At 37.7% G+C, this 15,445-nt stretch overlaps 1 protein-coding gene across 44 annotated transcripts in view; it reads right to left on the bottom strand.

The window, feature by feature from the left end:
• Nucleotides 1–15,445, bottom strand: part of PTPRD (protein tyrosine phosphatase receptor type D) — a 1,705,510-nt gene that overhangs the window by 185,218 nt on the left and 1,504,847 nt on the right. For 28 of the 44 annotated variants that reach the window (XR_012159111.1, XM_073345351.1, XM_073345356.1 and 25 more), the window contains 2 exons: nucleotides 1,957–2,145; nucleotides 9–26 (listed from right to left, as the gene is read on the bottom strand). Coding sequence is in view for 43 of the 44 variants with exons in the window: in XM_073345351.1 (XP_073201452.1) it covers nucleotides 9–26; nucleotides 1,957–2,145 (207 nt within the window). In the remaining variant the exon portion in view is untranslated. The remainder of the gene's footprint in view (nucleotides 1–8; nucleotides 27–1,956; nucleotides 2,146–15,445) is intronic. The other 16 variants (XM_073345355.1, XM_073345353.1, XM_073345360.1 and 13 more) reach the window with 1 other exon arrangement.

Genomic DNA, 15,445 nt, shown 5'->3' on the forward strand with positions numbered 1-15,445 from the left:
ACTCTTACCTCTTATTGGTGTACCACCTGGGTGGATAATATGAATGCAAATAAGATTAGAAAGAAGAAGCATTAGTACGAGAAGAAGGAGGCTAGGGCTTTGGAAGAAGAATCAAATTAGATTTACAGAATTAAATAAGGTCTTAAAAAAACTTGAATTACTATACTTTTAAAACAGGAATATATTAGATAGTATTATTAGATTATAAAAGCAAGTTGCACTGTACCACAAAGGGCAAAGGCCACAAAAAGCAGCATTGCCACTCTCAGAGAAGCATCTGAGTTCTTAAGTGTTTGGTTATAAAGGGTTAGAAATATATCGTATATGCCTCACATCCTTAAAGAAATACTTTACAATAATGTATTTAATACATAGTTTAGGAAAATATTGGATATTCTATTTAAGGGTGTGTATATATATATATATATTCTATATATATATATAGATAGAGAGAGAGGATACACTGAAGTCTATCTGGAAACAAACACTGCAGTTTAAGTTGGATTATGGCATTCACTGCACTCTATGTGATACTTGTGTACTGTTTCTTCTAGACAGGTGTTGCTATGATCGATACAACATTTCTGTGGAGGTGTGTGTGTGCGCCACTACGGAGATCTGGTGACTACACTGACTGTTAGTAAAATGCATGCCATGCATTTTAAGAATAATCATCATCATAGTAATATAATAATAATCTGAATATGGAAATTAGTGGGGGTGAAGTGCGCTTCAGAACTAAGCACTTACCAATAGATTCTGGAGATTTAAATACGGAGAGAAGAAAGACAGCATAAAAATATTATTATATTCCTTATAATTTGGCACAAAGTTTTCAGTTAAAACTTTATATACTAAATAATCTACGTCACATGTGAAAATTAATTCTTAATTTACATTAACAGTAGGTTAATTTACACAGTTCTGCTGACAACAAGCAAAGAGTCAGTTAACAAGACGATTTAACATCACAGGACAGGTCAAAAGCTGAGAATTCTGGGAAGACAGGTGATTAAACAACTTAGATTCTACAGCAATATCACTACCATTGCCAAGGCAAAAGGCTTATTATCGCCCCATTATATTATTTGGGGATAAGCTTTAAACTTAATGAATTTAGAGTTATCTTTTTTTTTTAAATCTAACGAGAGCAAAAGAATAAACTAAGGTGGGAAGGATGGGGGGTGAAAGGACTATTAGGGAAGTGCAACGGGCAAAGAGAGAGAAGCAAAAGCTGGAGTCTACACCAAAAGCAGGCTTCTGTAGATCCAGACAATGTAGGATTCAGAAAACTTTAGCGTGGGCGCACACTACTGTGGCTAAATGTGTTGGAAAAATGCTCAGCCAGCAAAAAGCCCTTTTTTCATAGGTTACCCAAGGACTTTTTTTACCCACCCACCCTTTTTTCTAAAGGTATGGTTACACATGGGAAAAAGTATTGTGTTTTATGTATTAGTGAGAGGAAAGAAGTTGTGTCCAAACTGGCTAATCTTTGGTGGCTTCAAATGTGGAAAAGACAGCACAAAACACACTTTTTATTGAATATTTTTAGTGTCTAAATATGAAAGTTTTGGTTTTGATGAATATAACCATTGGCACTCCTTGAAAGTTCTGAATGAAGTCCAATGTTGAAATAAATTTGTGGGGAAAAAAAAGGAAAGAAAGAAAGAAAGAGGAGAAAATGGATCCGTCAAATACTGCGGAAAAGCAGTAAAGAAAAAAAATATCAAAAATACAGTCACAGCAGTGAGCAATGTGGAGTGAACAGAAGCTGCAAAACACACACACACACACAGACGGACTCTGGAACAGGCTATGACAGCATCACAGACATGGACAACACACTCAGTAACACAGAAAAGAGAAGAGGAAGAGAAATTTTTACCTATAAATAAATAAAAAAATAGTGTGAGAGAACAACTCTGGGCGTTAGTGGAAACAGTAACGAGACCCTACCTGATCGTAATTGTTTGATACGTCCATTGTTGTTGCTTGTGTCAACAGGTAAGAAATCTTTGAACCAAGTTATTTCAGGATCAGGATTGCCACTGGCTGCACATAACATAGTGGCTGTGCGAGTGCGTTCAACCACCTTCAACTGGGGGCCCATATCAATGGTGGGAAAACCACGAGGAATTTGATCCTCTGAAAAGGAAAAAAAATCTGGTTTTATAACAATCTTTCACATTTGTTATATAAAAACTCATACGTGTACAACATACAGGCCCAGATTCATAGCCACAGCTCCAGCTGCTTTGCACTGAAATGGCAGCTAAGGTCTTCCAGAGTAGAAGGGGGTGAAGCAGAGAGCCATGCACTCCACGTGATCCTCAGATGCTGTAGTGGCTCCTATGGGACCACAGCAGCCAGCATAACTAAGAGCAGCTCCCACTTGAGCTGTTCTATATTATGCCAGGTGTTGTCAGCCTAGAATCAGAGGAGCATAAAGGTGCTCAGAGACAGCTTTCCATCAGATATACCCTGTCTCAACTTGGCATAGCTGAGGATCTGGCCCGCTATGTATTATGCACATTCTTTAAACACCCAATCATCTGTGCAAGGTGAGGCATTATCATACCAACACTGTTCCTCTTGAATGTGCCCTCTTTAATGTATGTAGAATGTTGACTAGTGGTTAGGGCATTAGCCTGGGACCTGGAAGACCCACGTTCAATTTCCTCCTTTCCCTGTGAGTTTGGGCGTGTAATTTTGACGCTGTCTCAATTCCTCATATGTAAAATGGCAATAATAGCACTTTACTACCTCAGAGGAGTGTTATGGGGTTGAATACATTAAAATATTTATCAGGAGCTCAGGTACTGTAGCTAGGATAAATATATAGAATAATCATTATGATTTTGAATGTATATACATAGTATCTTTCATACAAAGCACTCAGATACTATGGTAATGGGCACGGTGTATAAAATCCTAGGGTTGAAACCCTGGTCCTACTAACGTCAATGACAAAACTTCTGCTGACTTCAATGGGGCCAGGATTCCACTGTCCATACACAGATCCTAGGGGAATTTTATGAAGTTTATTACACCTTAAAGATTGCCTAAGATGGTGGTGCTTAAGCCCTGGTCTACACTGCGGGGGGAGGGGTGATCTAAGTTACGCAACTTCAGCTACGTGAATAACCTAGCTGAAGTCAACGTACTTAAATCGACTTGCCGTGCTGTCTTCACTGCGGTAAGTAGACTGCTGCCGCTTCCCCGTCGACTCTGCCTGCGCCTCTCGTGGCACTGGAGTACAGGAGTCGATGGGAGAGCACTCGGGGGTCAATTTATCACGTCTAGACTAGATGCGATAAATCTATCCCCGCTGGATCGATCACTGCCTGCTGATCCGGCGGGTAGTGAAGACATACCCTGAGTCTGTATTAGATTAAGGCTAGGGTTTGGGGTTCAAGTTCAAAGCTGAATCAGAACTAGAGTAAGATTTGGATTCAATGGTGCTGAAATCTCATGAGCTGTTCTTGAAGGAATCTGTCTAGATTCTATCCAAAATAGAGCAAATCTCATGAGGCCAATCATAAGATTGCAGCTATACCCAAACCTAAAATAAAAAGGACTAAATGTGTGAGGAGAGATTAACTAGCAGGGATTTTATTCTGGACCCTGAGCCCTCTGAAATCTGAGAAAGTTCACATTCCATGTTGTGGATTTGGCTCCAGTTCATCTGTAATGTATATTAATTGCTTTTCCCACTTCTGGGGTGGAACACAAAAACTATTTAATACAACACAGCTAAGCTGTATACCAGTAGTTGAGCATAACTAATTTAACATGCTTGGAGAAGTTAAATAGATAATATGTCATAATCCAAACAGGAATTTACTTATCTTACAAAAAGTACTGTGGGATCAGGATTGCAGTTTTACATATCAATCAAATGACAGCATCTTCAACATTGCCTCTCTACTAAGGGCGTCATCCTAAAACGTACTGAACATCTTCAATTTCCAGTGAAGTCTGGGAGTTGTAGTTGTTCAGCACACCTCAGGATAAGGCACTAAGAAAGTAGAATACCACCTGCTGAATCATTAACATTACTTTTTGTAGCACTTGGCCTTTCCCTATAGATTTCCAATCTAAAAAGTGACTTGGAATAATCAAAACTGATGAAATCACACCTTAAATTAGTAAATCTGCCATCGTTTCCTTAAATTAGTAAATCTGCCACTGTCCTTTAAACAAAGGACACATGCTGTAAGATGCTCTTTCTGCCTGTGGTCTCGTATCCTGTGCCTAAACTCTGAATTCTTTGGGGCAGGGACTGACTTTTATTATGCAGCTATTATGCATAGCACAATACATAGCGCTGCTCCCTGATTGGGGCCCCTTATGCACTACTGAAATACAAACAAATAAAATAATAATAATAGGGATGTTGATTAATCACAATTAACTCATGTGATTAAATGTAAGAAAATTAATCACAATTAAAAACATTAATCGTGATTAATCACAGTTTTAATCACACTGTTAAATAGAATACCAATTGAAATTTGTTACATATTTTTCTACATTTCCAAATATATTGATTTCAATTACAACACAGAAGATAAAGTGTACAGTGCTCACTTTATATTGTTATTTTTATTATAAATATTTACACAGTAAAAATGACAAACAAAAGAAATAGTATTTTTCAATCCATTTCATACAAGTACTGAAGTGCAATCTCTTTATTGTGAAAGTGCAACTTACAAATGTAGATTTTTTTGTTACATAACTGCACTCCATAATAAAACAATGTAAAAACTTCAGAGCCTACAAGTCCACTCAGTCCTACTTCTTGTTCAGCCAATCCCTAAGAGAAACAAGTTTGTTTACATTTACGGGAGATAATGCTGCCCTCTTCTTATTTACAATGTCACCTGTAAGTGAGAACAGGTGTTTGCATAGCATTTTTGTAGCTGGCATTGCAAGGTATTTACATGTCAGATATGGTAAACACTCATACGCCTCTTCATGCTTTGACCACCATTTCAGAGGACATGCTTCCATGCTGATGATGCTTGTTAAAGAAAAAATTTGTTAATTAAATTTGTGACTGAACTCCTTAGAGGAGAATTGTATGTCCTGCTCCATGCTTTTACCCACATTCTGCCATATATTTTGTGTTATGGTAGTCGCAGATGATGACCCAGCATATGTTGTTTGATTTAAGAATACTGTGACAAAGTTCCTGCTCTACCTTGGTGGGTCTTGAGCTTATTGGCGGATTTGCTCGCCTTGGAGCTTCACGGCAGCCCTCAGCTTGGCCGTTTTTCTGAATTCACAGTCCAGGTCAACTCTTCCTGTGTCTGACCAGGAGTTGGGAGGATTTCAGGGGAACCTGGGCCCGCCCTCTACTCCAGGTTCCAGGCCAGGGCCCTGTGGAATGCAGCTGTCTAGAGTGCCTCCTGGAACAGCTGTGCGACAGATACAGCTCCCTGGGCTACTTCCCCACGGTCTCCTCCCAACACCTTCTTTATCCTCACCAAAGGACATTTCTCCTGGTGTCTGATAATGCTTGTACACCTCAGTCCTCCAACAGTCAGCGTTCTCACTCTCAGCTCCTAGTGCCTCTTGCTCCCAGCTCCTCACACGCACACCACAAACTGAAGTGAGCTCCTTTTTAAAACCCAGATGCCCTGATTAGCCTGCCTTAATTGATTCTAGCAGCTTCTTGATTGGCTGCAAGTGTTCTAATCAGCCTGTCTTAATTGTCTCCAGAAGGTTCCTGATTGTTCTGGAACCTTCCCTGTTACCTTACCCAGGGAAAAGGGATCTACTTAGCCTGGGGCTAATATATCTGCCTTCTATTACTCTCCCATAGCCATCTAGCCCGACCCTGTCACAATCTCTAACTTCAGATTTGACAAAACACAAAGATAGCTACAGCACTAGACCCAAGGTTTAAGAATCTGAAGTGCCATCCAAAATTTAAGAGGGATGAGGTGCGGAGCATGCTTTCAGAAGTCTTAAAAGAGCAACATTCCAATGCAGAAACTACAGAACCCAAACCACCAAAAAAGGAAATCAACCTTCTGTTGGTGGCATCTGACTCAGATGATGAAAATGAACATGCGTCGGTCCACACTGCTTTGGAATATTATCGAGCAAAACCAGTCCTCAGGTTGGATGCATGTGGTCTGGAATGCTGGCTGAAGCATGAAGGGACATATGAATATTTAGCACATCTGGCATGTAAATAACTTGCGACACCAGCTAGAACAATGCCATGAAAACGCCTGTTCTCACTTTCAGGTGACATTGTAAACAAGAAGTGGGCAGCATTATCTCCTGCAAATGTAAACAAACTTGTTTCTCTCAGGGATTGGCTGAACAAGAAGTAGGACAAGTGGACGTGTAGGCTCTAAAGTTTTACATTGTTTTATTTTTGAATGCAGTTTTTTTGTACATAATTCTACATTTGTAAGTTCAACTTTCAGAATAAAGAGAGTGCACTACAGTATTTGTATTAGGTGAACTAAAAATACTATTTTTTCTTTACAGTGCAAAATATTTGTAATAAAAATAAATACAAAGTGAGAACTGTACACTTTGTATTCTGTGTTGTAATTGAAATCAATACATTTGAAAATGTAGAAAATATCAAAAAATATTTAAATAAATGGTATTCTATTATTTTTTAACAGCGCGATTAATAGTGATACATTTTTTTAGTCGCTTGACAGCCCTAAATAAAAATAAATAAGGTTCAGAGTGTGAGCCAGTTTTTGAGCTTCATATAGCTGTGTTGTTTTGTTTTGTTTTTTGGTTTTTTTTGCAAGTTCTATGAACTCATTCCTTCCCTATGGGTGAAATTCAACCCTGTGTAGAGCCCTATGTACCACTTAAGTTCCATTTCAGGCATCACTATAAGTCTTAGGAGGGACGTAAGTGATACACATACATTGTGTTGGGTCTCTGCACGGCAGTGAATTTCAGTGGAAGAGTATGTGATAATATCAGTGTGTAGAAATGGGGTTTTCATCTGAGTGTTTTGTGGGGTGTTAGGAGATAGAAGGTGGGGATTTCAAAGGAAGCTATGTGAGTTAGTCACCCCTTGAAGTTACATGGGAGTTGGATGCCAACTCCCTTGGGTTCCTTAAAACCCCAGCTGGAATGTATTATATAAACAGCAATGAAACACACAGGTTTCTAGGTACCTGATAGTCTAGGAGGTAACACTGGAAACATAGTAGGGACAGAGAATACCTGACAAATCAGGCTATGTTAATTATAATAATCTTTTGGAATTACATCAGCTTGTTCTTTACTGTGGTAAAGGTTTAACAGATGTTTTTACAATTATAGAGCTGCTCTTTGTCTCAAAAAGAAAAGTGAAAAAAAAATCAATAGCTACTATATAATACATGCTTTATTATCAAATGCCGTGTTTGGCAGCTATTGACGTGTAATTTTTTACGAGACTAAAATAATTTAGTAGGAATTGTCCAATGTTAACTACATTGCTTTCTTTGTACAAAAATTGTGTGATCTTTTTAAGTAATTTCAGTAAAGCTTTCAGCACCTTTTGAAAAACTTACATCTGGTTATCCTTGAATACCTGACAAATCTTCGCATTCTCCAGTGACAGATATCTCCCTAGGGCTATTTAATCACTGGAATCATGAATACATATAAATATTGCCCTGGTACAGTAGTCACTATTCTCCTGCAAGTTTCCATCTCTCTTCAGAGCCAATATCTCCACCAATCAGCAATGAGTGTCAAAGGCTTACAGTGCTGAGGCACTTGCTATAGGCTCTTACCAAAGAATACTGAATTTAATAATTATTTATCAGATGTGAAGCCTTTACCTTGGGAATAACTGACAAGGTTTGACTTGTGCAATGCAGAAAGCACTCTAATGCATTTGCATGACCTTTCTGTTCCTTCTTGGCTCATAAAGAACACTCCAGAGCTGCTTTTTCATATATACAAGTGCACAACAAAGATAATCTATCTTGCATATTAATAGGATGGAGTATGTAAAGAGCTTTCTTTTCTTATTTTTAATAAGGGTAATTAAATTCCATCCATCCCCCTTATGCACAGAACCTCTTTGAATGCACTGTCTTCATTAAATTTTCATGAGAAACATCACAATGTAACAGATTCGAATAGCCAGAGCTGTTATACTTTGACAGTTGTGGCTTGTTTCCAATCTGGCTGTGAGGTATTTGGCAATAAAACCCAGTATTCAACATAAAACGGACTGGGGAAATAATGAAATTTCTAATTGGAATGCTTATCTCAGTGGGTGTAGTTCATAAGATGTTAATTGCTTTTTTCTTCTCTAAATTTATTATTGATTTGTATAAAACTGTCTTTCCAGTTTGATGACATCAAGTTTGATAGATCATCCATTGTGCTATGTTGTAGAACTGAGAATCAAATCAACAAATGACTGTTAGCCAACATAAACTTTTACATAAAAAGTAGCTATTACAAATTATCAATATATTAGTCGTTTTAAACATCAACATGAGGTGCAAAGAAAAAGTATTTTATCCAGTTCATTACTGTGCTCATTAAGCTTTAAACTGTAGTTTCATATTAATATTCAATCATACTGAATTAGCTCCTAATTCATCAACAATTTAAATCACACTTGACCTTCACAAAGCCATTTGGCACTGTCATTTTGAGAGGCCATTATAGGGCAGATTACTATGTCCTTGTGCTTAGTAAGTCACATAAGTAATACAGATTTTGTTTAGGATGACAGGTGCAATAAATCTGGAAATGCAGCTCATTCTTTGAATTTTGTGGAGGACAGACCTCAATATTGATGCAAAATATTAGTAACATTATTAAAATTTATTATCATTATTAGGTCATTATAAACTTGTTAGCATCTTTACTGAACAATAAGATATAACTACAAATATGTCATAGGATGCTTGAAAATATTACAATATCTGTGTATGATTTAATTAGTTATGTTATAAAATATTCAGGTTGATTGAAGAAATTGCAGAAGGTTTCTGCTTTCTGTGCCCAAGGACAAGTAAATGTCAGGAAGATAACCCCACCTTAGCCATAAAGCCACGTTTATTACCCTTAAGAGTATCTTACTCCTCATTGTTTTATCTAGACCAGAACATCTCCCTCAGTATAAGATACTGGTCTGGTACAAATGTAACCCTTATCTCAAGAAAACAAACCATGTAAAACATTCATGTTTTAGGAAAAGACCTGCTTGTGAAAAGGGATTGTGCTAGCAGAGCAATAAATCTAGGTGTAAAGTGTGCTTTTTACCTACCCAGAAAAACTTCCCAATAAACCTACACAAAGAATTCTAGAAATATCCTTGTTGAAACAAATTTGATAATTCCTCTAAAAACATCATTCAGAAAAGCCTCTACAAAAAAACATGTATTGTTGGAAATGTTTTAAACCTTTTTCTTTATTTCTTCTATATTGAGATGTCAAACACCTTTGTGAAATGTGTACTTGCAAATATGTTAGCTAAATGCATAGCTCCTAAGATAACTGCTGTATAAATGATACCACGTAAATGGTAAAATTCTTTATATGCCAATGTCATAAATATAAAGGGAACGGTAAACACCTTTAAAATCCCTCCTGGCCAGAGGAAAAACCCTTTCACCAATAAAGGGTTAAGAAGCTAGGATAACCTTGCTGGCACCTGACCAAAATGACCAATGAGGAGACAAGACACTTTCAAAAGCTGGAAGGGGAGGCGGGGAGAGAAACAAAGGCTCTCTGTCTGTGTGATGCTTTTGCCAGGGACAGAATAGGAATGGAGTCTTAGAACTTAGTAAGTAATCTAGCTAGATATGCGTTAGATTCTGTTTTCTTTAAATAGCTGAGAAAATAAGCTGTGCTGAATGGAATGTAGATTCCTGTTTTTGTGTCTTTTTGTAACTTAAGGTTTTGCCTAGAGGGATTCTCTATGTTTTGAATCTAATTACCCTGTAAGGTATTTACCATCCTGATTTTACAGAGGTGATTCTTTTTACTTTTTCTTCTATTAAAATTATTCTTTTAAGAAACTGAATGCTTATTCATTGTTCTTAAGATCCAAGGGTTTGGGTCTGTGTTCACCTATGCAAACTGGTGAGGATTTTTATCAAACCTTCCCCACGAAAGGGGGTGTAAGATTTGGGAGGATTTTTGGGGGCAAGACGTTTCCAAACGGTCTCGTTCCCAGTAACCGGAGTTAGACATTTGGTGGTGGCAGCGAAAGTCCAAGGGCAAAAGGTAAAATAGTTTGTACCTTGGGGAAGTTTTAACCTAAGCTGGTAAAAGTAAGCTTTGGAGGTTTTCATGCAGGTCTCCACATCTGTACCCTAGAGTTCAGAGTGGGGAAGGAACCTTGACAACCAACATGGAATCTAATGATCTTGTTAAACTAATTACTAATGTAAGAAGCTATTTAAATATAGAATATTTAAATTAATGGAGAATTAATTAATTATTAGCTATATTCATGGAACTCCCTCACCCAACTAAGGAAGACAAAAAGAATCATCCTTCTAAAATCGGTTATAAAGGATCAACAATGTTGTTAACAACAATTTAAACTAAGAGTACTTTAATTTAAAAATATTGTTATGAGATTAAAATATTTTAGTCAAAAAATAGGAATGTTCAGACTTTTTGAAAACAATTTCATTTCCTATTGGACTTTAATAAAATTAAAGGAATATCTCAGAAAATAAATGTTAAACTCTAACTTTAAAAGGTTACCTAGGTTTTCTCGATATAAGAACAAAGGCAATTGCAAATACTGCATGTTCATTAAACACACTGCATATTTAGAAGCTGAAGGTGTCATCTAAGCCAACCCTATAGACTTTGAGCCAATAAAAAGTGACAGCAACCAGCTCTGATCTAAACAAGTCTAAAAGAGGTGTTTTCATAATTTCATGGAAATAGGAAGGAAAACAGTATTAAAAAAAAACCCTCTGAAGTGAACACTCCTCACATACACAACCTTTGCTACACAGCATACATAGCAAGCATTCCACAACTCATCCTGTCCATCTTTAGAAGCAGACTACCGCAAACAGCTAAGAAGAACTGAGAAGACAAGAAGACAACCCAAGGAAAACTGCCCCAAAATTTTAAAATGGATTTGAGCGAGAAAGTTAACTAAAAGATTACCAAGGGATTAAATTTAAAAAGTCTTGTAATAATTTTTTGAGTCATGGAAATGCTGTTGAAACTTAAAATATTTACTATTTTCCTGTGAATGACCACATGGTTAGACCATGTGTTCCTGGAGACGAGACAGTGGCTACATTTTGATAAGAAATAGTGGGATTTAATTGGATATTCGATTCTTCATATCTATAGTTGTCCCATTTTAAGACATGCTTAAATGGCTTCTTCTAAGTAACTGACAAATATTTTCTTCAATTTCATAGGATTTAGTTAAGATTTCTTACTTTGCTCAAGTATAAACTGTATTGTTATTACTAGTAACCAACAGGACACATTTTTCTTTAAACAAAATTATTTTGCCCATTTGCAAAATTTCGTAGTTACTGGTTTATTGATAATTTTGGGGAAAAAAGACCTTTGTTTCAATTTACCAAGAGAAAAATGCCAAACCAAAGGCGGGTCCACTTATAGAAGCTCTCTACAGAAAAAAAAACATACAAAAGAAAATGTATTCTGTCACCTGTGTTGTTTTGTTTAATGTTTTCTTTTCCTTCAGCAATAAAAGAGCCATGGTTAATAACTGTCATTATTTTGCTTAGTCTCAATCACGGTGTTTCCTGAAGTATGGAAAAGAATCCCTGTGACTAAAATTGTGAAAGGCATACCTCTGAGCTGGCAATAAGAGATACTGTTAGTAAGAGCTGGCCTGCCATTTCTTGTTTCTCTGAACTAAATATTTTAGTAATTTAAAAAATATAATGACTTTGTGCCCAACAATTTAAAATTACCCCTTTTTAACCCATAATTTCTTAGGTATCTTAAAAGTTTGAGCTGATATTAGACTACACATTCCATTATAGTTCAGAAAATTGTGTTAATATAACTTCTAATTACTGAAAGAGTTCTATACATGAACTGTTCACTGAATATAGGACATGAACAATATAAAGAGCATTTACAAAGGTTGTTTATATATATAGTGCCCACCTTTAAAAAAGGGAAGAATGGGAACCTGGGGAACTACAGCCTCACCTCAGTCCCTAGAAAAATCATGGAGCAGGTCCTCAAGGAACCATTTTGAAGTACTTGGAGGAGAGGAAGGTGATCAGGAACAGTGAACATGGGTTCACCAAGGGCAAGTCATGCCTGACCAACCTGATTGCCTTCTATGATGAGATAACTGGCTCTCTGGATATGGGGAAAGCAGTGGACGTGATATATCTGGACTTTAGCAAAGCTTTTGATACAGTCTCCCACAGTATTCTTGCCTGCAAGTTAAAAAAAGTATGGATCGGATGAATGAACTATAAGGTGGATAGAAAGCTGGCTAGATTGTCAGGCTCAACAGGTAGTGATCAACGGCTCAATGTCTAGTTGACAGCTGGTATCAAGCGGAGTGCCCCAGGGGTCAGTCCTGGTTTTGTTCAACATCTTTATTAATTATCTGGATGATGGGATGTATTGTATCCTCAGCAAGTTTGCAGATGACACTAAGCTGTGGGGAGAGGTAGATAAGCTGGAGTGTAGGGATAGGGTCCAGAGTGACCTAGACAAATTGGAGGATTGGGCCAAAAGAAATCTGATGAGGTTCAACAAGGACAAGTGCAGAGTCCTGCACTTAGGATGGAAGAATCCCATGCACCGCTACAGACTAGGGACCGACTGGCTAAGCAGCAGTTCTGCAGAAAAGGACCTGGGGATTACAGTGAATGAGAAGCTGGATATGATTCAGCAATGTGCCCTTGTTGCCAAGAAGGCTAACAGCATTTTGGGCTGCATTAGTAGGAGCATTGCCAGCAGATCGAGAGAAGTGATTATTCCCCTCTATCTGGCACTGGTGAGGCCAAATCTAGAGTAATGCATCCAGTTTTGGGCCCTCCACTACAGAAAAGATGTGAACAAATTGGAGAGAGTCCAGTGGAGGTCAACAAAATTGATTAGGGGGCTCGGGCACAGATTCACGAGGAGAGGCTGTGGGAACAGGGCTTGATTAGTCTGCAGAAGAGAAGAGTGAGGGGGGATTTGATAGCAGCCTTCAACTACCTGAAGGGGGGTTCCAAATAAATTGGAGCTCGGCTGTTCTCAGTGGTGGCAGATGAAAGAACAAGGAGCAATGGTCTCAAGATGCAGTGGGGGAGGTCTAGGTTGGACATTAGGAAACACTATTTCACTAGGAGGGTGGTGACGCACTGGAATGGGTTATCTACAGAGGTGGTGGAATCTCCATCCTTAGAGGTTTTTAAGGCCCAGCTTGACAAAACCCTGGGTGGGATGATTCCGTTGGGTATTGATCCTGCTTTGATCAGGGGTGTTGACTAGATGATCTCCTGAGGTCTCTTCCAATCCTAATCCTTTATGATTCAGTGATTCACAATATGAACTCTTATGGGAGAATCATTTGAAACTGTCTTGCATCGTTTCACACTGCAGTTGTTCTCCTTGCATAGAAAATATCAAAAGTATTTCGATAACTTTTCCAGACATATTCAGTTTGTCTATTTCACATATCCCAAATGAGCATGTGCAATGAAGAAGAGAAAATTAAAATTCATAGAAAAGTTGTGTATAAAAATCAAGGCAGTATTGACTTGCTCAAGCAGCACTTACTCGTTAGATGAATCATATTTTTCACAACAATGGAAATATGAAAGTTCATATTTTCATAGAGGTGAACCTTTCTTGAACTTTTTTCAGAGTGTTAGGTGCAGAGAGATATATTTGTAGAAGATTGTAATTTAAAGACATTCCCTCATAAGGGACAATATTATGAACATAGAAATTCGGAGATGTGCTCTAGAGGTGGGGATTGGGAACACCACATGGTTGTGTACAGCAGTTCACCAGAGACTCTCTCCAGTTTGTTTTATTAATGTTTTATTCCTTTCTCATTCATTGTTATTTAATGAACCCCAAGATTGTTACATGGTGTCGGAAGTGCTGAATGAGGTGGAAACTGCAGTAATTTTGAAGTTAACTCCTGTGTTTGAAACTGAAAGCAGAGAAAAAGGGAGGCACCAGAGAAGACTGTGGAGCACCAGGCATAGAGTCTTTTCCATGTATTTGGTGAGCAGAGTAGTATCTTGACTAGCTTAAGAAGGGGGGGGAAAGACAAAAATGAATGTGTTGCAACCTCCATCCAGTCTGCAATGGTCAGGCAATGTTGCATAGAACTGGAAAAAAAATCAGAGATTTGAATTGTATTTAGCAGCAATGGGGGCAGAGGAAAAAAATGATAAAGTGAAATCATCAATCCTTTTTCATGTTGTTGGGGAGGAAGCAACTTAACAACTTTAAGTTAGAAGAAGATGAAAGCGTGTAACTAAAATACTGACTAAATTTGAAGAACATTGCATGCCACAAAGGAATGAAATTCTTTGACACAGAAATGTTTTACATGCATGCAAAAAATGGATGATACCATAGAGCAATATGTCACAGAGTTAAGGAAACTTAGTAAAACATGTGGTCAGAGACTGAATAATTTGCGGCATTAAAGACAATGTGTTAATAGAAAGACTGCTCCATGAAGGAGGCTTAACTTTAGAAAAAAGCTCTCCAAATATGCAGGGCACCAGAAACGGAAAGCATGAAGCTGAATTCACCAGAAGGTGTTATCCATTTATTAAACACAAAACAATATAACCAGAATAGGTCAAATCAAAGAGTGGAATGATGCACTAAGAAAACCATTTCTGGGGGAAGACTGGGTACAGATGGTCATGTGAATGGTGTGGATCACAACATGGCCCCAAACAGTGTGTTGTCTTTGGCAAACTCTATCATAAATGTGAGAAAAATATTCATTTTTCAAAATGCTGCAGATCCCAAATGAAGAAACGTCAAGTGAATCCATTTCCACAAAGGCCTAATGAGAATGTAGGCACTGATTTATTTACCTGGCAATCAAAGGATTATTTAATAGTTACAGATTATGATTCTCTGTATCCAGAAATTTGCACACCACACAGTACTAATAGTACTAATTGATAGCTGGCATGAAGGAAATCTTCTCCAGACATGGAATTTCAGATGAAGTCTTTAATGATATCGGGCCGCAATTTTCCAATGCATATTTTAGGCAATTTGCCAGAGATTGGGACTTTCATCACAAAACATCAAGTCCAAATTACCCCCAATAAAATGGATTTGTGGAAAGGTTTATATAGTCAGTAAAGAACCTTATGAAAAAGACTTTTGACAGTGGGGGTGATTTGTATAAAATGTTACTGGTTTACTGAAGTGCACCTCTGTAGAATGGCTTTTCTCCAGCTCAGCTGTTAACAGGAAGAAGAATCAGATCTAATTTACC

The sequence above is a fragment of the Lepidochelys kempii genome, chromosome 5 (genome assembly GCF_965140265.1).
Source record: "Lepidochelys kempii isolate rLepKem1 chromosome 5, rLepKem1.hap2, whole genome shotgun sequence".
Taxonomy (NCBI): Eukaryota; Metazoa; Chordata; order Testudines; family Cheloniidae; genus Lepidochelys; species Lepidochelys kempii.